Genomic DNA, 24,678 nt, shown 5'->3' with positions numbered 1-24,678 from the left:
AGTGGTGCGTACAATTAACAGCAAACCGTTTACAAGACGAGGAGTCATGTCCACCATCTCATCAATCTTTGATCCCCTGGGCTTCATCGCTCCTTTCACACTTCTAGCGAAGAAGCTGTTACAGGATCTCTGCCGCAATGAAGATCTCGACTGGGATGACGACATTCCGGAAGACTGCCGCAGTAAATGGCTAAGATGGTGTGGAGAGCTTCCGTTACTAGAGCAATTTCACATTGATCGGTGTCACAAACCGCCGGGTTTTGGCCCAGTTGTCTCCAGACAGCTCCATCTGTTCTCCGATGCAAGCCAGGTGGGGTATGGATGCGTTGCCTACCTACGTCTAATGGATAACATGGGTCGCATACATTGTTCCTTTTTAATGGGGAAGGCTCGTCTTGCACCTATTAAGGCCGTAACAGTCCCACGCTTAGAATTAACTGCAGCAACCGTATCTGTTCGCGTGGGACAAATGCTGTATGAAGAGCTTGAAGTTAAGCCTGAGTCTATCATCTATCACACCGACTCGACGACGGTTCTCCGCTACATAAGAAACGAGCGGAGGAGGTTTCAGATATTCGTGGCAAATCGTGTGCAATTGATCAGGGACTTCACTAGTCCTATGCAGTGGAAATACGTGGACACCAGTAGCAATCCGGCAGATGATGCCTCAAGAGGACTTTCCGCCGCTGGACTTCTGCAGCAGCAACGCTGGTCAAATGGTCCACACTTCCTAGGGAAATCAGAAAAGGACTGGCCGCAGCAGCCCTTTCCAGTCGGTGAGGTCCCAGATGACGACCCTGAGGTCAGAAAAGTTGCTTCCGCCGGTACCATGGTAATGGAAGCCACGGCTACGTCAGTTAACAAACTAATAGAATACCACTCGAGTTGGTATCGCCTGAGATTGTCGGTGGCCGCATTCCTTAGAATCAAGGCTGTATTGCGAAAACGGAAGGAGATTAGAGGCCAGGGTTCTCTCGAGATAGATTCGGACCATGGTCAGGCAAGGTCGGGCGTGAAGTCACTACAAGCTGAAACGAAGGTAGTGGGTGACTGCTGCGCACCGCTCTCAGTTCAAGAGTTTGAAGAGGCCGAGATGGCCATCCTTCGCTTCGTACAGTTGCAGTCCTTCAGTAGAGAGTTTGACGCTCTCAGACAAGTCAGTGACAAAGGCGGTGGAGACGAACGGGGTCGGGCAAAGCAAAAGAAAATGGTGCTGAAGAAAGCAAGTTCCCTAACTCGGCTGGATCCCTACATTCATGAAGGCCTCCTTCGTGTTGGTGGCCGCCTTAGCCGCGCTGACGATCTTCCAGAAGAAACGAAACACCCCATCATCTTACCTCGCAAGAGTCACGTTACGAACTTGATTATCAAACGCCTACACGAACGCCTAGCACACGCAGGCCGCGGTCACACACTTGCTAAATTGAGGGAGAAGTACTGGGTCACCGGTGCCAATGCTGCTGTTCGTCACCTAATCGCAAATTGTGTTACTTGTCGCCGTAATCGTGCCCCTGTCGCTGAACAGAAAATGGCTGACTTGCCTAAAGACCGAGTGACTCCAGCCCCGCCATTTACGTATACTGGCGTGGATTACTTCGGTCCGTACATGATCAAAGAAGGTCGAAAGGGACTCAAACGGTACGGATGCCTTTTCACATGTTTAGCAAGTAGAGCAGTGCATATTGAGACCGCCAATTCTCTCGAAACAGATTCATTTATCCAGGCTCTGAGGCGATTTATTGCTCGTCGTGGGCCTATCCGAGAGATCCGGAGCGACAACGGAACAAATTTTGTAGGCGCCAAGACAGAGTTACAGCAAGCAGTTTACGAAATGAACAACGAGCAAATCAGAAGCAGGCTGCATCTAGAGGGTACAGATTGGATTTTCAACCCACCGAGTGCCAGCCACATGGGCGGCATTTGGGAGCGGCAGATTCGCACTACCCGCAAAGTACTCACTGTTCTACTCCATGAGCATGGCTCCCGTCTGGATGACGAATCCTTTAGAACTCTACTATGTGAAGTTGAAGCTATCATTAACTCGAGACCGCTAACATTCGCTTCGAGTGATCCCGATGACCTCAACCCACTAAGTCCCAGCAATCTCCTGACGATGAAAACCAGCGTTGTACTTCCCCCAGCAGGAGTTTTTCAACGCGCAGATGTCTATATGAGGCGGCGCTGGCGGAGAGTGCAGTACTTGGCAAACTTATTTTGGACGCGTTGGAAGAGAGAATATCTCCCAACTCTCCAACCTCGTTCGAAGTGGAACAGTCCCAAACGGAATCTAGCTGTCGGAGACGTTGTCCTGTTGAAAGACGACAACTGCCCGAGGAGTGTTTGGCCGATGGGACGAGTCATAAGCGCGGAATCAGACAAGAAGGGGTTGGTACGCACGGTTCATTTGAAGACCCAAACCTCCCAACTACGCAGACCAGTTGACAAGGTTGTCCTCTTGCTAGCTAAGGAAGAACAATCGTGCCTCGATAATGAACAATGAAACAGGAAGCTCGTAAGGGCTGAACCTTCATGGAATATTCATAGTCCCTATTTCTTTAAGCGGATTGTGTGACGGACTAGACCCGTTAGCTTTAGCAAAGGACATGACAAGTTATTTTTCATAATTACTACTTTATTTTGTAGCTAAGAACTTTCCATGTTAAGCATCGCTTAAGGGGTCGGGAATGTTACTGCCGTTATGCGTGATGTCACGCACTCATTAGCTAGATCCCGAGAGGCGCTGCGAGTTAAAAAATACATGTGCTCGATCGAAGTGGAGAATCGTTTCAACGCCCGTTTAACGTCATCGTTTATATTATAAGGACACAAACGTAAGTTTTTTTTTGGTTTCGTTTCTTGTTTGTCTAGCCTTTTTCCGTATTTATAGTTGTAAATTTCCTTTGTTTCCTTTAGTTTTCGAAACCGTACAACGTTCGTTCAAGATTGTAAAGTCCATTTCATAATTACAAGTACGCGTGTTCAAGTTTGTGTTGTCGTACCGTTTTATGCGTGCACACCTTACTTCCTTCGTATAACTCACGCCTGCTTATCTAATTGGCCTACTAATACCACGCGGTTTGTACCAGATGGTGTTGCCCACGTATCGCTAAAATCACCTCACTTATGTTGACTTCGACTCACATAGAGGCAGCCATGATAACACTAAGAATTCTTGTTCATCCAAAACGTACCAAAAACAAATATCTTCAGACTAATAAGACATGAAAACGTACCTGCAATAGAAGAATTATTTACCGCCATCATGCCACTCATTGCCACTTACTGAGTGATAGAAAGTTTCAAGCGTCTTTTTCCTGTGGTTTAAAACCGGAAACAAAGCTGAGAATAATGTTACAAATTAATCCAAAAACATAATTTTAACCACGAATTAACGGTGCAAAGTGAAGCATATTTCTTTAACCTCAAAATCAGTTACGCAGCGATTAAGTGGTTCTCGTTCTTCGCACTCAGCAAAATATTGTGAATTGTTTCCAGCTGTTTTTTGATTCATTGGTGAACACTTTTGGCTTTTACATCTTTTCACAGAACGGTAGAGTAAAGAAAACAATCCTATCTGTTTTAGGAGCCCATCATCATGTATCGCTGGGGGGGGGAGGGGGATGTTGAAGGATTTTGGCTGTGTCACGAGAGAATTTACCTGATCCCCTCTAAGGCTCTCTAATGTTCTTAGCATCCCCCCCCCTAAATTGGTAGTCAATTTTCTATAGCCTCTTCCCCTTTACATCGTGTTGGAAACGACTGATCTATCCTCCTCCTCGAAAGAGGGTCTTAATGCGGGTTAGCTTTGACGCTTGACGAATAATTTGTCTTCCGATTTTGACGGTTGACGATTAAATGTCAGGGCCTTCGACGGTTGACGCTTATGAGTAAACAATGAATAATGAATGTAAGGATAGTATCTTGAGCACTTTTACGATTCTAACCTGTTTCAAGTGTTCATTTTGTAAAACAAAGCGAAATAATAAACGGCGCGATTGTAGCACTTGGGGAAAAAATGAGCGAGGCTTGGGTCGGGTCGGAAAACCTTTAGGCAAATTAAAAAAGTTGCTGCTAGAATAAGAGTTTTTTAATTGTAAACAGCTGCTGCAGTGAGAAAGAGTCTTAATGGATTTTAACAATCAGCCGTTATGGTGCCTAAAATTTAACTGTCAGCCATCAAAAAGGATAGATTTTTACTGTCGACCGTCAAAATGCAAATGAATATCAATATTTAAACGGCACAAAGAAGCTCTCTATTTTAGCCGGACGCTAGCAACAGTTTTAGATGTGGAAGAATCTTTAGAACGGTAATCTAGTCTTCAGATTTTCAAAGGCGCTCAGTTTCACTCTCACCGTCTGATTTTCTCCTTTAAAACCGGCAGTTTGAAAAATTTTAATAAATAAGTTAATAAGTCAATACTTGTCTTTGTAATACTTGTCTTTGTACACTGAACTACGCGCCACTACTGCCGTTCAACAAGAACTGAGATCACGCTCATTTCGGCCGGGAGCCCCTCCCAGGGGGGGTACATGTTCTCTTGATCCCTTAATCTTTTTGGATTTTATCCCTTGTTCCCCATTAATAAAACCCCTTGTTCCCAAAAATGTTTTTAGCTCTTGTTCCCTTGATTCCGAAAATTTTTGCGCTGTTCCCTCGATCCCCAAAAATGTTTATCATTGTTCCCCATATTTGTTTGCTTGTTTTACCCTTCTATTCATAGTAGAAAAAATCGCTTTCGAACCGCCTCTTTCTTCTCCTCATGCTGTACTTCATCGACTGCCGTTTGTGTCATCTCAACTGACTCAGCTGCCTCTGCGACAGCGACGACTTCATTGGTATGGTGAAGCACATCAAGGAGAAGGATAAGATCATCTTCTTCAAGCTCTAAGGTATCTTCACTAGAAGACTTTTGATACTAAATTTGGTGGTAAGGCTTGGATCAAAACGGTCCAGCAGGTCCTTGATGTCACGTAGACACTTCAGGATCTTTCTTCCATCTTCCACGACAATAGAGGAAACAGTTCCTTGAGGGCCTTGTGTCACAGTTGTGGTACCAATAAGGCTCATGACTGCATCAACACGCTTTTTGTCAGAGGAGAAAACAGCTCGTAACAATAGTCATCTCGAAAATGATCTCGCCTGACATAGTTTGATGCTACTCTGGTTTGCAGATTTAATGAATATAACCGAAGAAGTTACAATTCATAGACCCAACGTTTCGACACTCCTGTCTCGTGCCTTCATCAGGGGTGATCTAAACGCTGCAACAAGAGGTCCTTTTATATGATCACTAATTAGCGGCCTTTTTTCTGACGAGGTGTAAATAGGCGTCAGGAAGCAAACCGCCATCGTCACGATTTAAAGGAGCGTGGGCGGAGTTAATATGCCAAGCCTCCAAACAAAAGCGCTGGTGGTAACGCCGATTAGTGGTGATAATTAGAATTGTCCCACCCAATTTTATGGTTAGTTAGGCATGTATGCTCCGATAAAGCTGAATTTTCCTTTTTGCAAAGGAAAACCGCTTTTTGGTGCTCTTTCAACCGTGTACCAAACTGACGTTTGGTCTGTCCGATGTATTCATTGTCACAGTCATTGCAAGGAATAGATTAAGTGGCGTCGGTTCGTTTTTCTTTCGTGACAGGATCCTTAGGTTTGGCGAAAATATGCCCCAAAGTCTGAAAAGGTTTTTGAGAAACTTTAACGTTGTGGCTATTCAAAATTCTCTTGATGGGTTCCATAACACCCTGTATGTAAGGAATAACAGCAAAACCAGTTGCTGGTTCCCTTTCATCAAGAGCGTTACTATTTGTAACTGGTTTTTGGCATGATCTCGCCTGACACCCAAGAACGTAAGAGATTTTATATTTTAGGGGCTCAGAAAGTTAAAAAAATATATATTATTGAAAGTAGATCGGTATTCCCTTCTTCCCAACAATTTACTCAAGAGTTCCCTTGTTCCCTGAAAATAGTTTGAAAATATCCCTGTTACCAAAAATAAATGTTCCAGTTCCCTTGTTCCCTAAAATCCCTTGGAGGGGCTCATTTAGAGTGTCATGAAATGTGTCGATAGATTTTATCGTTAAACTCCTCAATGGGAGTTTTAATGATATTAATGATTCCTTCGAGATCAACGACGTTTTTATCGTTAACCCGTGTCAAAAATGCTAAAAGTAAGGGAAACACTAACTTTCCAGTCGAATGAATGAGAATCCCAAAAGTGTGCGAGATTCTTACGTAACATTTCAATGAAAGGAAATCCTCAAGGTTCGCAAGATGCTAACTTAACATTCAATATAGATTGTTTATTCAGGAAAATATATCTTATAATTGTCAACCATCAAAGGCTCTGAAATTTAACCGTCAACCGTCAGAGGCGTTAAAAATTATCTGTCAACCGTAAAAATTGACTGAAAAAAATTAACCATCAACCGTCAAAGCTATCTCCTATAAAGACCCTCAAAATAAGCGTACTTATCTGAAAAAAATTTACATAACAGTGGGCCACAGGGCACATGTCGCAAACTTAAAAGTTGCCGCTATTTGTTCACAAACAAATGAAATTTGTTGCACCTTGAAACTTGTGGCAGTTTTTTAGGCGCTACAAATTAACGAAAACCTTTTGCAAATTATAAAAGTTGCTGCGAAAATAAAAGTTGTCGCAATTGTAAACATTTGCTGCAGTGATGAAGTTGCTGCGCATAAAAGAAGAAATTGCTTAAAAAAAAATATGATTTAATGCGCATTCATAAAATTTTCTGCGTAATCTGGACCACGATTATGGGGAAGCCATGTTGTTTCCCTTTCGAAGTTAAAGATGTTCCACTCTTCTTGCGAGGAAAACTGCTCGCTTGAGATCAAATGTTATCACAAGTGCAGAAATGGTCTGAAACAAAACGTCACGAAGAGTGCAACTAGTGTTGATAGAGGTTCAGAGAAAGATGAAAATGTGGTAATGCAAGCGCCACTTGTGATGGTAATAGAGCCTCAGGGTTTTTAACCCATGCAGTTTCGCTTGCAAAGAATGGCCTTTAGCGCAACCGAGAATGTAAAAATTCACTCACTGACTTGCTTCTTTCGTAGTTAACTAGATATAACAAAGAAATAGAATTGAAAGCGGTGTATGACATATCCCTGGATTTAAAAACATGTTTCATATGTTCGTGCGACTCTCATGGTATTAATTATCAGAAGCCCGACTAATAAGTTCACGGACTTCTGTTTTATTTCAGACCATCGCGCGCTCACTTTGGGTTTCTCACTTAGTTGACTGAAACAAAACATACAGCGGTGGACAGACTAAGGAATGACACAATCAAGATCTATTTTAAAGAAAAGCCCCTCGTTGTCGTCTATCATATCATGATATGGAGCGAAGTTGCGAGAAGCAACCGAAGTCTCGAAAGTTTGATTTGTCTGTTACAATGCAGTTACAAGAGGAAAGTGAATTCATTATTTTAGCAACGCAAGATATGCCAGCTATTAATAATATTACGTTACCTGGAAAGACGTTTTGGATGAACTGCACAAGTTTTTCAATACTGTTTACTGTCTTCTTTCTTTGTATTGAAAGGAGTTTAACACCATACTACACTGTAAAAGTTTCTTTTTGAAAAACCTTCAGTACACTTGAAGCTGTATCCAGCTTGAATGGTTGACTTTTCATGCTGATAATTGATTGTGAAAAGCAAGCCTGGTTAATGGATTTAATAGTACCGTCGACTAACGTTATTGCGGACACCTTCGGGGGGGTGGGTGGGGGGGGGGGAGATTTAGTGTCTTTGAGCGAGGGTCCGAAATGGCGGGGTACGCGAGAGAAAAATATTGGTTTGTCTCCAAACATATAATAACCCAACATTAAGTTTCTAACGTGGCTTCACAGACCAAATAAAGATCCGGCTGAAAGCAGGAAATTCTCAAGTTCGCACCCAATTGAAAAATGGGTTCTTTATTTTCCTTTATCATGGTGTCGCTTCATATCATGTGAGTCTGGAGTTTGGACGAAGCGAGATTTTCGTAATAGCGGGAGTCCGTAAAGACGGGAGTTATTTCAGCTATTTCTTTGTGCGTTTCGCCGGGGGTCTGGCTTTTGTCCCCTAATGGGGTGGTGTCCGTAATAGCGAGGTGTCTGCAGAGCGAGAGTCGACTGTAGACCAAAGAGTTTGAATAATTTATGTTCCGACATCCTCAATCTATTGATGAACATCTTCTTCGAATTAAATCAACAAGAATAAATGAATAAAAAAAATAAAAAGGAAAAACGCAAGAACATATATGCAAAGGCACCTGTTCGAAAAAGAAATAAATTTTATCTTACTTTTTCCCACGGTATATTATTTATCAATAATACCTTAGCCTTTTCACAATGAAAATTGTGACAGTTAAATTTGAAAGAAAATTGCATAAGGTTTTGAAAGAGAAAGGCAAAGCAATTTCAGTGCAAACCGAGACACATGAGCTTGTGAAATCTGCCTTCAAAAATATACCCATAATGTGGCTGTTTGCTTCTATTTTCCTGACTACAAATATCAATAATTTTGGACTGTGCCGGTTGTCGGTTAGTATTTACTTGTCGCCAATCGGTAATTTTTTTCAGCATTTTGTTGGTAGTCAGCTATATTTTTCGCCTTTGTCGCAAGTCGATTAACCTCATTCAGACATTCCTCACGCCTAGGCTAGAATGCTCTTCTCTCTGAAAAAAAAAAAGTGATATTGTTTAGACTATGTCGATTGTCGGTAATTTACTTGTCGGCATTTGGTTATTGTTTTTTCGTTTTGTTGGTCGTCAAATCTATTTCTCGCCCCCTGTCGCTAGTCGGTTAACCTCATTCAGACCCTCTAATAGCTTAAACGTTCAACTCCGTACTAAGGCAGTTTCAAAATGGCGTCGGCCGCGTCACCACACCCTTTTACGAAATTGCAGGATGCAAAAAACAAATCACAAAAGGAAAGCATCGGAAATTAAAATTAGGAGATGGACAATGTAATTTGGCTCCTTCAAATGAGAAAGATTGGAAAGAGATCTACTTCTTCCCAAGGGTAAGTTAGAAATATATGTGCTTCGTTATTAATACAAATGTTATTATACAAATTTGACAAAGTGCTTTATAAAATAATTCAAATGGTACGCGCGATCTGATTGGCCATAAAACCATTTTACATGAGCGTATGTAAACACGGTTTTCGTTCCTCTCTCATTAGTTATTTTATAAAAGAAATGTAAAATGGTTTCCGTGTTTACATAGCCTGATGTAAACACTTGGGAGGTTGGGAGAACACTCGATAAGCTGCTACGCTTATCTCGTAAAGTTCTCGTAAAATCCTCATCACAAAGCTGTGCGATACGGGTTTGAGCAAATTGAAGTCATCGCAATCCCTTACTCGCACGACTAGCTCAGCAATCCAAGGAACTCCCAGAAGAATTCAAGAATTTGTTGGAGAAGGCCTTAGAGCCTCTACGCAAATCGATTGATGAAGTAGAAATTGCGTTTTTCCTCTTCTCCCTTGAATTTTGCTTCAGTTTTCTTGCTAACCTGTAATTTGATTTTATTTAATGCTAATGTCAACCGGCCGCCTGGCTCCGCTGGCACCCATGGTTATTCCAAGTAGCCAGTACTCTAATTTTTACTTTTAATATTTTCGTTGTTGTAATTTATTTTTGAGCGAGAGTGAGTACAATAAAGATTGATTGACAAGTTAACAGCCAAAACTTTATATTTTATTTTTCAAGTGTTGCATGAAACTCAGTAGAAATTTTTTGTGCTCTTCAGAATTGAGTAGGAACGGTGTTGATATTGCTTGAGACGGAAATCTCTCTGCCAAAATAAAGATGATCACGGCGGAACTGAACGTTGGTTCACAAAAAACGATAAAAAAAGAAGACACAACTGAGGAAATTTTCGGTTACTTCGGTATAAATATTCTCGATAAACATTTTCCACTATACGGCTACGCTTCTGACGAAACATGCAGATGCATTGCCAAAAGTTCATTTCTGACACGGAGAAGCTGACGCAATTGGCTGTTACAAAGACCCGAAAATGGGAATAGAAAGGTATGTCATGGTGGATTGGAAGGTTCTCGACATCTTGAACTCCTGGGAGAAGAACAAAAACGCTTTTGGAAAATACCATCATCTGTGTTTAATCTACGCAAGACTTCTTCAGCTTCATATGGATCTTGACTACCTGCCACACATTCTGATCGTACCCATCAGTTCAATAACTGGAAAAGACGTCTACCTTGCGTTGTTCTGGGATTACCCTGAGGAGTGTAAACAAGCGATTGAAAGTTTCAAGTGGTCTCTCACACTGCCTAAGCCTACAATGAAAGTACGTGGAAGAAGGCCATTTCTGACAGAAGGACGCGTTGACAGAAGCTTGCCCATGAGATGTTTTCTTGACATGGATGCGAGTGCAGGAGAGTTGCTGGGTGCATTTGGGATTAGCTTCACTCGAACTCGAAATCATCTTTGGACTCAGAAAATACAATTACGGAACAATACCTTAAAGCTGACACTTAAAGAAGCAATAACCGTCGCAAAATAAATAACGTATACTTTTAAGTTACCATTGCTTTTTAGACGAACTTGAGAGTAACTCGTGTAGACTGGCTTTAACACAAATATAGGTTTCTACCTTTGTAAAAAATTAAATCAATAACACTACTTTAGTTTTCCCGTCAATAATAGTTGAGCATCTAGTTTTTTTAGTGCTCCTTCTAATAAAGTTACATTATATAACCTGCTTCGATGAATCCTTTCTAGTAGCTCGTAATAATCATTTTAGTCGAGCACTATAGGTTACTAATTCCCACGAATGGAACTCAATTAGATTCACACCAGAATGACTTGCCACTGATTCGGAGGGCCACAGGTTTGTCAGCTTTTCAGCTGTTACGTGTCCCCCTCTATAAATAAAGTCCTTCTTCTTCTTCTTCTTCCTGGCAGTAGTCTTAGTGAATAGTAGGTTAGTGAGAGAGACAGTGAAATGCTATTTCTGACAAATGAGCTCGTGAAGAAGGCCGTAATCAATATTTTGTTGGCTCGGGACGCATCAGAGCTTGGGAATCAGGCCATGGGCGTCAAAGGTAGCAATATTGGGGTCATGAGCCCCTTATTCCAAGTGGAGGTCACCCTGGCCTCAGAACAGACCGCGTTTCTGGTCCAAATTTAAGTTTGCGAGTCTTATCCTTCCCTTGTTTATTTATTCATTGAATCGTCCATTTCCTATTTAGTTCCTGTAAGAAGGAGTTTCTTTAGTTACAAGCTAGATTTCCTGCTCAAATTTTTCCTTTGGGTCACTTTTTAAAGAAATTTTTTTTCTACCCTCCGTATAACAGTCTTTGCTTGTTGTAAGCGGTAGCTCAGCAGGGTTAGTCGTTAATATCCATGTGGTTGTATTATTTACGTAATTTATTGCAGCTTATGTAGTTATAATCCAATGATATATGGCATTAACGTTTTGTATTATCAATATTCAATGGTTTCTTGTAATAATTACTTACGTCGTTCGGATTGTCAGATTTGTAGATCCTCAGCTGGGGATAAATCCCTAAGATATTAGTAATTCCCCAGCCTAACTTTTAGCGTAACTGGCAACGAAATTAGTGATGTTGACCTTGAGATGTCACAGCTTGTTATATGAAAGAGATTGTCGTCAAGAGTGATCTACTATGGTATCGGCAGCCTTGTAATTCCTGTGTGCTTATTTGAGGGTTCACTCTAAAAAGTGCTCTGTAATGTTATCACCAGCCTGACTGGCTCGGAGTTTATATGCAAATACCTGAGAATGCAGGTCTGGGCTGTCTAGTGAAAGAAAACTGAAACTTAATTACAATAATTGTAGATTATCGAAAGCGAAGGAATTCTGTACGGTATTGGTATGGAGCATATTATTGCTGATGCAAATTTAGTGTAAGAGAACAATTGTTGTTAGATTGCAGCATATTTCGCCAAGGTGGTTTCCGAACATTAAAGAACTTGTTTACTTTAAGGCGGCGTGTGATGGTTGTTGCGTGATAGAGAAAAGTATCCATCGCACTCGCCTCGTAATAACTTAAATCACAATCTAATAAATCGTATTGACTTTGTTTCGTTGTGTGTGCGAGTGACTCTGAGTTTCGACGAAAACTGTCGGTGTCTTTTTGCGCAAGGATTTGGTGTACAAGGCTCCGAAAAGTAAAACGAAATTGAGAGTATATCGACAAAATTTACTTTACCGAAAGAAACACGTTTGACATGATAAAAGCCTTTTAGTGAGTTACTTTCAAATAGATTAATTATTAATGAATGATAAAAGAGCGACTATCATTGACTCTGTGCGCAGATTAAGGAATGAGTGCATGCTTGGTTTCTGGTGTTTGACACCGTGAAACATTAAAACACGAAAGAACAACGAACGACATTATTAACGCCATGGTTTGTAAAAGAGTTTAGATTAGATTTATTTCATACACCAAAGAATCAATCGTTATTTATATCACAATTCGTCATTATCTGATAGATTTGTACGTATGAAGGCACAGCCAACGAAAAGAGAAGCGAAGAGTCAGCTTTCGTCGGCTGCATTTTCTAGATAAGGATGAAGAATTTTCCTCTTCTGAACGACGTTTTTTATCATAAAAAAGCTTTACAGTGCTCAATTCGGGCGTCAGCTATGGGTTGGCGATGGAAATTTCGTATAATTTAGTCCGCTTTTTGTGCAAATTAATTGTTTGGTGAAATGTTCGAAAATGTGCTTAATATGTTGGCTGGCCGAGCCAGGAGTTCGCCGAAAACTTCCGACGTCATATTTTTACAATTCCATACTCCTCTACCTTATGTCAGTTAGTCTGAATGAAAATATCATGGGAAAGAAGTTGGATATTTGTGCTGAGCCGAGATTAAAAGTTGCTTATTTACATAAAATTTGGTCCTAGCGGCAGAGGCAAAGCAGGTGTCAAACTGAAAAATAATTTTGAATGTAAAATGTCGTTAAAAAAGGCCAAACTCATGTACTTTGTTCTCCTAAAGGATTGATCCAGCTAAATATACGAAGAAAAAAAATTCCTCAAACCAGAGTTTTTTGAAAAGACGACCATAGCAGTTTGTGCCATATTTAATGATCGGCACTGTTCAAATTGGGCCTTTGAGGGCTGAGGCGATTTTCCATCGGAAAAAATTTATTTTGAAAAATTTTGAAAAACCAAGGTGGTCGATTGTTCGAACAGCAATGCACCGGACCACTTTTAGAGAGACTGCTCCTTTTAAAATTCGTATTCAATCATCTATCGCGATCGCCTCGTTAAAACCACTTAGAACAACTAAGTAAGTCGCCATCGCGAAGTACAAACTCCAGGGTTAGCTTAGAGCATTATTTATCCTGGAGTCTTGATTTAGTTTGGTTGTGTTTTAGGGTGGTTTTGAGGAAGAGAGTGGTATGTACGTAGGGTTGCTATCGTTATTATGTCAGTTAAAAGCAAATCATTTTCGCTTAATTGATTTGTTTTAATGAGCTTCGATGTTCCCCTTTTACGGCAAATACGATTAATTTTGCAGTTTTTTTAAATAAAAAATTGTTGTGGACGAAATCTTTAACTATCCTGCGTGCAGCCCACGCATATTGTTTCAAACGTCAGAGCACACTCGCACTTACCATAACTCGCGTTCGAGAGTTAATCAGGTCGCGATGGCGATGATATGTCTGTTATGGCCACTGCAGTGATTCTCCTATACAGTTGACACCCAACATGAGCACTGGGTTTGTTACTATTAACTGTGGTACCAGTTGTATAACCTTTAGCTCATGTAGAAACAGAGGTCCCAGTGGTAAGGATTTGAGACAGGCTATAGAATGTTCGTCTGTTTTTCAGAGGAGTAACTGAAAGTTGAAATTTTATGGGGTATGCTTGACCGGATATGCAAGATTCATAGAAGGGTGAACGTTGATTTACTCGTTTAAGATAAAGAAAAAAAAGGTAGAATAGAAAAGGCAACTTTCTACTACTGTTCAATTTCTACAAAAACTGTCTCAGTGTTGCACAAGGATCCTCCAAAACATAAAACGGAATCGGAAATATATTCCGTTACTAAGTTTCTATTGGAAAGATACATTGTTTATTAACAACTATCATCGACTTTGTTCGCAGATTAAGGAATGAGTACAAGCTTGGTTTCCAGTGTTTGACACCTTGTAACATTAAAACACGAAAGAACTACGACATCATTCACGCAGTGGTTTATAAAATAAGATTAGATTAGATTCATTTCATACATTCTCACAAACGAAGGGGGAGGGGAGTTAGAGGACTTGGGGGGATCACGTGGATTTCTGGGGGAACAGAGGGGATATCGGTGGTCGCTAACAGAATATAAAGGGGCGACTATCGTTAATTGACTGCAAACGATGGGAGGATCAGTAGAATGCTACAGAGCCGTGAGGGGGGGGGGGGGGAAGGGAGGGATCAAGTAAATTTTATTGTGACTCAATCAAAGTCTTTGGTTGCCTTCCATAGACAGAAAATTCGTCATTATACCTCTTCCAAATCGGCGGTTTAGTTGTGCTCTGGTTGATAATACCGTGTTCTATTTTTGCCATGAAAATGTTGGCAAGCGCTACGGCCACTCAGGTAAGCACGGTTTTTAAGGAACAGCGAGGAGTCCCCGTATGATAACAAGAACAACAGTGCACAAAGTACACTGGTCGAACCTCATCTTTTGACGTCCTACCAAGTAAATGAAGCTTTTCGCATATATTTTGAAAATTTTCTATGCAACTTTTCCCCTGGATTGGCTTATCATTTATGACGCTTTTTGCTTCCGTTGTTGAACAAAACAAGTACTACTGAGAACAGATCAGCGATGGTTAAATTTCTATAATATCAATCGTAATGGTGTTGATAGGTTTTCATTGTGTTGTCTAACTCGTGGAAAAAAGAAATTCAAAACGTACAGCTCTGAGACCGTGGACGCTGTTGAATACGAAGAGGGATAACAGTGTTACTACTTTGACGTACAGTCTTTCGTATGTGAGTCAGAACAACGGGTGGTTCTGTGCCAATGCTTCTTCTCGTGGGAACGGGATTTCGGCAAAAAAGACATCTGAGAATTCCCCTGAATCCATGGTTGAATCCTTGGTTTAAACCAAGAAGCAAACAAGGGTTTATGGCACTATTGGCGTGTGCTAGAAAATATAAAACGGAATTCAGGCGTTCAACTTTGAGCAAAGCCTTATAAGTGTTAGTAAAATAGAAAATGAGTAAATGCTGGATGTGAGCTGGCAACCAACACAGCGCAAACGTCACCACCACGATGATGATCATGCGCAATACCTTGCGCCTGGACAGTTCATTTTGATGTCTCTGATGGGCTGTCGGCTCCCCTGGGATCTGGCGTGAACAAACATGTCGACCAATAAGAATATGAACCCATGCTATGACAACAAGAGGAACCAAATACAGTATCAAGAACATGGTCATGAAATAGGCTCTGGCGATAGAAACCTGGACACTTCTGTCTGAGGAAAAGAAATTCCAAACCATTGTGCATTCCCAATGAAAGCCATCAGCACTCTTTACAACGTCATAAAGCAAGAGATACAGCAAGAAAAACAGGGAAGACGAGATCCATATCACAGCAGTGACCAGTTTTGTGTTTCGAATGAAACGTATATCTCGAAGTGGATGAAGAATGGCGAAGTAACGATCCACTGTCATGAAGACAAGTGTTATGATGCTGACAGCGACTGACAAGATCCCCAGGAACCCAACAAGCTTGCACGTGACTTTTCCCATTGCCCCTGGAATCCATGCCAGGCTAATGTAAAGATATTTCACCTACAAAGACAGGGAGGTACTAAAGATAGGTATTCCATTGATAACACGACCTAATAGCGTGGGAAATAAAAAATGTGTTATACTACTGGGAGTGAGTGAGAACGTTTTGCATAACGAAACTAAACAATGAATTAACACTTAACAATTGAAAAATTGTTACTCACCTCGAACGGCATAACGAAGAGAGAAACAAGTAGATCTCCAACTGCCATATTTACAACTAAGAAATTGAATTTAGTCCTCATCTGTTTACGAGAAACCACAATGTAAATGATACAGATGTTACCAAAGAAGCCGAAGACGAAGATAACCACATATGCTACAGTTATCCATACAGTAGCGCTCACAGGAAAGTAACTGTTGACAACTGATGAATTCAAGTTTGCCACACCTGAGGAAAGAAAGGAGAAATAAATCGCCTTTGATTTTGAGACTTCTATTATTTTTCTGACAGATAATGTGGTAAGAAGCTGACTTAACCTAGCCAAGCCTAAATAATGACGCTGCCTAATAAAAGAGGAAAGCAGAAAGGTTTATAGATTTCTTTTCCCCAGTTTGCCCCCCCCCCCTTCCTTTTGCCTAATTTTAGGAGAAAACCTCTCATCCGATGTTATCGAGTTCATTAATAACAGCGCTTGAGGGCAGAGAGACATCTGTGACTCCTTACTTCCTTCGTATAACTCACGCCTGCTTATCTGATTGGCCTACTAATGCCACGCGGTTTGTACCAGATGGCGTTGCCCACGTATCGCTAAAATCACCTCACTTATGTTGACTTCGACTCACACAGAGGCAGCCATGGTAACACTACGAATTCTTGTTCATCCAAAACGTATCAAAAAAATATCTTCAGACCTATAAGACATGAAAACGTACCTGCAATAGAAGAATTATTTACCGCCATCATGCCACTCATTGCCATTCACTGAGTGATCGAAAGTTTTAAGCGTCGTTTTACTGTGGTTTAAACCTGAAACAAAGCTGAGAATAATGTTACAAATTAATCCAAAAACATAATTTTAACCATGAATTAACAGTGCAAAGTAAAGCATATTTCTTTAACCTCAAAATCAGTTATACAAGGTAAGATAAGGTGGTTCTCGTTCTTCACACTCAGCAATTGCAGTGAATTGTTTCCAACTGTTTTTTGATTCATTGATGAACACTTTTGGCCATTACATCTTTTCATAGAACCGTAGAATGAAGAAAATAATCCTATCTATTTTAGGAGCCGATCATTACTTATCGCCGGGGAGGGGGAGGAGGGGGGATGCTGAAGGATTTTGGTTGTGTCACGAGAGGCTTTACGCTGGTTTTGCTACTCGTCGAGTTCGCTACGTTGGAGTTCGCTACTAACATGCTGAATTCGCTGCCTCTGTTAATTCACAGTTTTAATTTCTCTTTTAACCATAAAACCACCAGCAATATCACTAATTTATACTCCCAACTGCGTGATTGCCGTTTTTAGAGGTCAGTTGAACTGATCATGTTAAGTTAATTCTAAGAATGGCTGACAATTGCATCACGTGTGAAAGACCTGTTTCACGCGGCAACAAGGAATTCAATGCTCCGTTTGCTTAAAGTGGAACCACGGGACTTGTATCACTGGTAAGTTACCTTTCATACTTCATTTACATTCAGTTTGTAAAACCCCGTTTGATCTTTGAAGTGATGTCAGGTATTTTGCTGCAAGAAATCGTTCCGTAGCTTACTTTTTTTTTTCATGGGAATTTCTCAACAAGATTATCGAGCAGCTGTACACACAGCTACCGGGATAGATTGGGTTTGCACAGCCTGACAGTTTTTTTGTCCAGTGGCCGAGAGTTACAGAATATCTATGACTAAATGCGTCAGCCGAAATTCTTGAGTCGTCAGAGTCCAACCCTCGTTCGACCCAAAGCGATTCGTTCCAGTCGACGATTTATAATCTCCCTGATAGTAGAAAGTTGCCGTTTTTAAATGTAATACTCATCGGAGCTTGATTTTCACAAAGATAACTGTACTCAGTTTACTGTATAATCCATCGCTAAAACTTACCATGAGCATTCTCAGCCAAAAGATTTATTAGCCTGTGTCTTCTTTAATGGTAAACTTTAATGGTAGATGACTTTTCTGTTTAACACACCTCTAAATAATCTCTTATTTTTGTTTTAAAATTGTGATGTTGCCATTCAAGACGAATCATCCATCACGGAGCCTCCGATGAATTGCCAGAAACCGTAGTTTTTCTATGATATTTTCCTAATAATAAGTGAATTAAGTAAAGAACTTTTATAGCGTGCAAAGATAGCCTAGGTTTCAATGCCTAGTAAAGTAGGATTTAGGATTTATATAATCATTGTAATCAAAGTAAGATTTTATATGATAATCAAAAGTTACGTAATACGCTCTTCAAGTGCTGTATGTTCTCACCTAAATTCGGTACCCCTGGATTCAATTCGTTTACATTAGTCTGAGTAGAAATCTTTTAAGCATGCATATAGACTCTGAAATATATAGTTTAATAATAAAGAAAGTACTGTGAAATTAATAATTTTGGCTCTTCTTTACTGGTTTGTGCTTTCTCTCTCTTGTTAATGCCGCTGTTTCATTGTGAGCGATGCGCGGGCTCGATGATTACCACGATAATATGCTAAAACATGGCGCCCATTTCGGGTTGAATAAGGCAGATTTCTTTAAAAAAAGAAGTTGGATCTAAAATGTCGTGGAAGTAGAATGATAGAATGGTAGGATGAACTAAGCAGCGAATTCGGCATGTTAGTAGCGAACATGTAGCGAACTCGACAAGTAGCGAAACCGGCTGTTACCCAGGAGAGAATTATCCTGATTCCCCCTAAGTCTCCGTTATGTTCTTAACATTCTCCCCTCAATTGGTAGTCAATTTTCTATAGCCCCCCCCCCCCCCGCCGCCTTTATACCGGGTGAGCCACGACTGATCTATCCTCCGTTCTCCTCGAAAGAGGATCTTAATGGGAGATAGCTTTGACGGTTCGCGGATAATTTCTTTTTAGGTTTGACAGTTGACGATTGAATTTCAGGGCCTTTGACGGTTGACATTTATTAGGAAGATATATTTTTATACGTAATCAATAAATAATTAATGTTAGGTTAGTATCTTGTGCACTTTTACGATTCTAACCTGTTCCAAGTCTGGTTCATTTGGTAAAATCATGCGAAGCGAAATAGCAATGAGCGAGGCTTGAGTCGGGTCGGAAAACCTTCCGGCAAATTAAAAAACTTGTTGGAATAAAAGTTGTTTTAATTATAAACAGCTGCTGCTATGAGAGACAGTCTTCATTAATTTTAACCATCAGCCGTTATGGGGCTCAAAATTTACTTGTCAGCCGTCAAAAAGGATGTATTTTTACTGTCAACCATCAAAATGCAAATGAATATCAACATTTAAACGGCCTAGAGAAGCTCTCTATTTTAGCCGGTCGCTACCAACAGTTTTAGATCTGAAAGAATCTTTGGAACGGTAAGCTAGTCTTCAGATTTCCAAAGATGCTCAGTTTCACTCTCACCGTCATTTTCTCCTATAAAATCGTTAGTTTGAAAACATTTTAATAAATAAGTTAGGAAGTCATTACTTGTCTTTGCACACTGAACTACGCACCACTACTGCCGTTTGACAAGAACTGAGAGCACACTTAGATCATGTCTCGAAATTTATCGATAGCTTTTATCGTTAAACTCATTAATGGGAGTTTTCGTCAGCATATTAATGGTTCCTTCTAAAGCAACGACCTTTTTAACCGTGCTAAAAATACTAAAAGTAAGGGAAACAGTAACATTCCAATCGAATGAATGAGAATCCAGAAAGTGTGCGAGATACTTACGTAACATTTCAATGAAAGAGAATCCTAAAGGTGCGTAGGAAACTAACATAACATTCATTATACATTGTTTACTCAGGGAAAGACATCTCATAATTGTCAACCATCAAAGGCTCTGAAATTTAATTTCAATCGTCATAAGGCCTAAAAATAATTTGTCAACCGTCAAAATCGACCGAAAAAATTAACCATCAACCGTCAATGGTTGTGGAGCCTCAGGGTTTTCAACCCATGCGGTTCCGTTTGCAAAGAATGGTCTTTGGCGCAACCGAGAATACAAAAAATCACTCTGGACTGACTTGCTTTTTTTTAGTCAATTAGATATAACAGAATAATAGATTTTAAAGCGGTGTAGGGCATGTCCCTGGGTTAAGAAACATGTTTCAGGCATATATTTGTGCGACTCTCATGGTATGAATTATCAGAAGCTCCACTAATTAGTTCACAGACTTCTGTTTTATTACAGACCATTGCACGCTCACTTTGGGCTTCTCGCTTAGTTGACTGAAACGAAACATACAGCGGTGGACATGGAATGACATAGTCATGATCTATTTCATAGTCATGATCTACTTCAAAGGAAAGTCCCTTGTTGTCGCTTCTCATCATGATATGGAGCGAAGTTTAGAGAAACAACCGAAGTCTCGAAACAGTTATTTTACTCTGTCCGATACAATTCGAGCCCTCTGTTAACTTTCTCTCTCACTTGCCACTTCCCAGCTTTCGCCTCCGCATGCCTCTCAGATTGCTTTTAAAGCCTTAAACTTCACTAACTATGATAATAATTGTTGATTGTTGTTAAGATGTCCTACCCTTTCCACAGTAAAATTGCGCCGGTAAAAAATTTGAATCGAACTATTTCTCCTACATTTCAAGATCATTCAAAGCTGCAGCTTTTGCGCAAAAATTCTACAGGGGCTTAAAGAGGAAAGTGAATTCAGTATTTTAGCAACGCAAGATATGCCAGCTATTAATAATCTTAAGTTACCTGGAAAGATGTTTTGGAAGAACTGCACAAGTTTGTCAATACTCTTTCGTGTGTTCTTTCCTTGTATTTATAGGCGTTGGACACTTCATTTACACTGTAAAAATTGCTTTTTGAAAAACCTGAGTTACACTTGACATTAAAGCTGTATCCAGCTTGAATGGTTGACTTTTCTGTTAATGATTGATTGATTGTAAAAAGCAAGCCTGATTAGTGGATTTAAGTCCGTTATTGCGAACACCCTCGGGGGGAGATCTAGTGTCCATAAGCGAGAGTCCGAAATGGCGGAGTACGCGAGAGAAATATTGGATTGTCTCTAAACATATGAAATAACATGTTACTGAGCCAACATTAAGTTTCTAACGATTCGGAAAAAAGATACGGCCATAAGCAGGAAATTCTCAAGTTCGCACCCAATTGAAAAATCGGTTCTTTGTTTTCCTTCATCGTAATGTCGCTCTGTATTATGTGAGCCAGGATTTGGGACGAGGTGTCCGCTATAGCGAGAGGAAAAAATAAGTAAAACGTTGCGCTTGGGAGCATGAAAGTGTTCACATTTTCGTCATAGCGAGACTCCGTAATGACGGGAGTTTATTTCAGTTATTTCTTTGTGCGTTTCGCAGGGGGGACTGGCTCTTGTCCCCAATGGCGTGGTGTCCGTAATAACGATCGAGTTGTCCGAAGGGCGAGAGTCGACTGTAGACCGAAGAGTTTGAATAATTTATCTTTCGACATCCTCAATCTATTGATGAACATCTGCTTCGAACTGAATTAACTAAACAAGAATAAATTAATAAAAAAAAAAGGAAAACACTAGAACATATATACAAAGGCACCGGTTCGAAATAAATTTTATCTTTCCTTTTCCCACGGTATATTGGCTGCTGTTGGCCGATAAAAGTTTGATAGCCGTGATGTGACATATTTGGTCTTGTAAAATAAGTAAACGGACATGAACATCAGCGACTGATAATCTGAAAGAGATAAACAAATTTTTCTGCAATGAAAATGAAGCGAGAACAGCAGCTAACAGATGTTATCAGTGTTCTGCGGTGTGAAGCGTGTTGTAAGACCGCCTCTCAGCTATTTACTCTTAAGAGTTTCATTGCCAAAGTACTTCAAGCTTTTCGCAAAAATTTGTTGGTTTGTTTTAATCTGAGAGGTTGATTGAAGGTCGATATCTAAAACGAAAGTCGATTTCCTACGTTTATCAACAATATCTTAGCCTTTTCACAATGAAAACTGTGACAGTTTAATTTGAAAGAAAACTGCAGAAGCTTTTGAAAGAGAAAGGAAAAGCAATTTTAGTGCAAACAGAGACATGAACTTTTGAATTTTACCTTCAAAAATATACCCATAATATGGCCGTTTGTTGTAGAATTCTCTTTTTCCTGAATACAAATATCGATAATGTTGGACTATGTCGGTTGTCGGTTAGTATTTACTTGACGCCATTAGGTAATTGGTTTTTTCGTTTTGTTAGTAGTCAGGTCTATTTTTCGCCCATTATCACTAGTCGGTCAACCCCATACAGACACTCCTCTACGTCTAGGCTAGAATACTCTTCTTTCTGAATAAAAATAGTGATAATGTTAGACCATGTCGGTTGTCGGTTGGTATTTACTTGTCGCTATTAGGTAATTGTTTTTTCGTTTTGTTGGTAGTCAGATCTATTTTTCGCCCATTATCACAAGTCAGTTAACCTCATTCAGACCCTCTTATAGCTTATACGTCAACTCCGTACTAAGGTAGTTTCGAAATGGCATCGACCGCGTCACCGCCCTTTGACGAAATTGCAGAATGCAAAATACAAATCACAAATGGAAAGCATCGGAAATGAAAAGTAGGAGATGGACAACGTAATTTGGCTCGGTCACATGAGAAAGACTGGCAAGAGATCCACTTCTTCCCAAGGGTAATTTAGAAACATATGCGCTTCGCTATTCAACTAAATAGGATTCCTTGGTTATTTCGTGACAATACAAATTTGACAAAGTGCTGTTGCAGATGAGATGATGTGTCACAAGAACGGAGTTAGAATTGTGCAACGTTTGTTTTAATATATCCTCACCAATTGATCGTGGCCAATTCTGAAAGTGATATTCGTTCCTCGCGTTGCCGATCAAAATTAATAGATTCGAACCACTTCGATGTTATTCGAGTACTTTTCTCGGCTATGACTCTCTTCAATGATCTCCGGCGTAACAGAACGAACGAACTTTCTTTTAAAACAACCGCTCGACTGAGTGCGACTGTGTTCGGCAATGATCGAACTAAATCAAACATGGAGGTTTTAGTTATTCGGGTACTTTATTAGAATGATCTCCAGTATAACAGTTAGAGAAAAAACTCACTTTCGGTTGATTTTAGACGAATTTCTTTTTAATTGTTACAAGCTAGATTACCTGACTACCTTTTTACCTTTGGGTCACTTTTTAAAAAAATTTTGCTAGCCTCCGTTTGCTTGTTGTAAGCGGTAGCTCAGCTCTGATACTTGTTCATATCCATGCGGTTGTATTATTTACGTAATTAGGTTCTTTGAGGTTTCAAATTGGGTCAGGTTGTGTAGCTGTGAACGTTTTTTTTTCCGTATAGTGTCTAATGATACATTTTGAGTTATCAATATTCAATAGTTTCTTTTAATAATTACTTATCTTGTTTGGAATGTCAGATTTGTTGATCCTTAGCTGGGGATAAATCCTTACTAGCAAATCCCCTGCCCAATTTTTAGCGTAACTGGCACCAATCTTTAGTGATGTCGCTCTTGTGATCTTAAATAAAGAGGATAAGTTTCTAAAGAAACTGGTGCTGCATCGGTGGGAGAGTATAAAAAGGTAATTTGGTATTATCAAGTGGGTTGATAACGTAAATTGGCCACCTTTGAGAGTTTCAAAGCTGACGTTTCGAGCGTTAGCCCTTTGTCAGAGCCCTTCGCTCTAGCGACGAAGCTTGTCGTCAAGAGTGATTTCTAATGATATCAGCAGTCTTGCAATTACTCAGCCTAGGTGGCAGCCTCACTGAGACTAAGCTTGGGTGTTTAAACGGTAAAACGAATGAAGTTACCAGTCTGTAAGGTTAGAGTCCCAGGTCTCCCCGCTGAGTGACACTTTGCCTGTGTGCTCACTTGAGGGTTCACTCTAAAAGTGTTCCGTAATGTTAGCAAAGTTGTAGATCACCAGCCTGAATGGCTCTGAGTTTAAAAGCAAATACCTGACAATGCATGTCTAGGTTGGCTGGTAATAGGAAACTGAAAATTATTTGCAATAATTGCAAATTTGCCAAAGCGAAGGAATTCTGTAAGGTATTTGTACGGAGCATATGTTTACTGATGTGTAGTCAGTAAAGGAGATTGATTGTTGTTAGTTTGCGAGATATTCCGCGATCGAAGGTGGTTCCCAACAGGTCCACCCACAGTAAATTACTTGTTTGCTTTCAGATCGTGTGTTGGTTGTTGTGCCATAGAGGAAATGGAAGAGAGTACCATTCGCAATCGCCACTTAAATAACTTACAACCACAACCTAATATATCGTCATAGCGAAGTAACGACTTCAAGCTTAGTTTCAAAACTTATTTTTACCTGAGTCTTCACTTTGTTTGGTTACGTGTGGGAGTGGTTCTGAGGATGAGAGGGACATACCCGTTGGGTTGCTGACATTGAAAAGTAAGCGCTAATTTTAACGTCTATTGTTTCTCAATCGCAGTAAGGAGAAACTCACTCTTTTCGGTTTTTTCTTTACTATGGATGAAACTAGATAAAATGGAAAATCGTCCAGTTTTCGTTGAAAACCTTTCGTGTAGTGCGCAAGGACTTGGTGTACAAGGCTCCGAAAAGTAAAATGGAATCGGGAGTTTATCACCCAAATTTCACCGAAAAAAACACGTTTAAGATAATAGAGGCCCTTTAGTGACTTACTATCAAATAGCTTCATTGTTAATGTAAGATAAAGGAACATCTACCATCAGCTTGTGCGCTGACTGGGGAAGAGTCAAGCTCGGTTTCTAGTGTTTGACACCTTGAAACATTAAAACACTAAGGGACAACGAC

At 40.2% G+C, this 24,678-nt stretch overlaps 2 protein-coding genes across 2 annotated transcripts; one reads left to right on the top strand and one right to left on the bottom strand.

Moving 5' to 3' along the window:
• The first annotated feature begins 39 nt into the window (after nt 1-39).
• On the top strand, nt 40-3,017 carry LOC136283207 (uncharacterized). Its single transcript, XM_066171641.1, has 2 exons — nt 40-2,831; nt 2,914-3,017. Exon 1 carries the CDS (start codon nt 47-49, stop codon nt 2,498-2,500), a length of 2,454 nt encoding a protein of 817 aa, XP_066027738.1. The 5' UTR covers nt 40-46; the 3' UTR covers nt 2,501-2,831; nt 2,914-3,017.
• An 11,900-nt stretch (nt 3,018-14,917) lies between these two features.
• On the bottom strand, nt 14,918-16,769 carry LOC131784995 (substance-P receptor-like). Its single transcript, XM_059101836.2, has 3 exons — nt 16,688-16,769; nt 15,976-16,202; nt 14,918-15,811 (listed from the first exon to the last, which is right to left on the bottom strand). The coding sequence occupies exons 1-3, from the start codon at nt 16,731-16,733 to the stop codon at nt 14,918-14,920; spliced, it is 1,167 nt and encodes a 388-aa protein (XP_058957819.2). The 5' UTR covers nt 16,734-16,769.
• Nucleotides 16,770-24,678: the final 7,909 nt, after the last annotated feature.

The sequence above is a fragment of the Pocillopora verrucosa genome, chromosome 8 (assembly GCF_036669915.1).
Source record: "Pocillopora verrucosa isolate sample1 chromosome 8, ASM3666991v2, whole genome shotgun sequence".
NCBI classification, from domain to species: domain Eukaryota; kingdom Metazoa; phylum Cnidaria; class Anthozoa; order Scleractinia; family Pocilloporidae; genus Pocillopora; species Pocillopora verrucosa.
The sequence above is the reverse complement of the archived record's forward strand: the minus strand, read 5'-3'. Positions and strand labels throughout refer to the sequence as shown.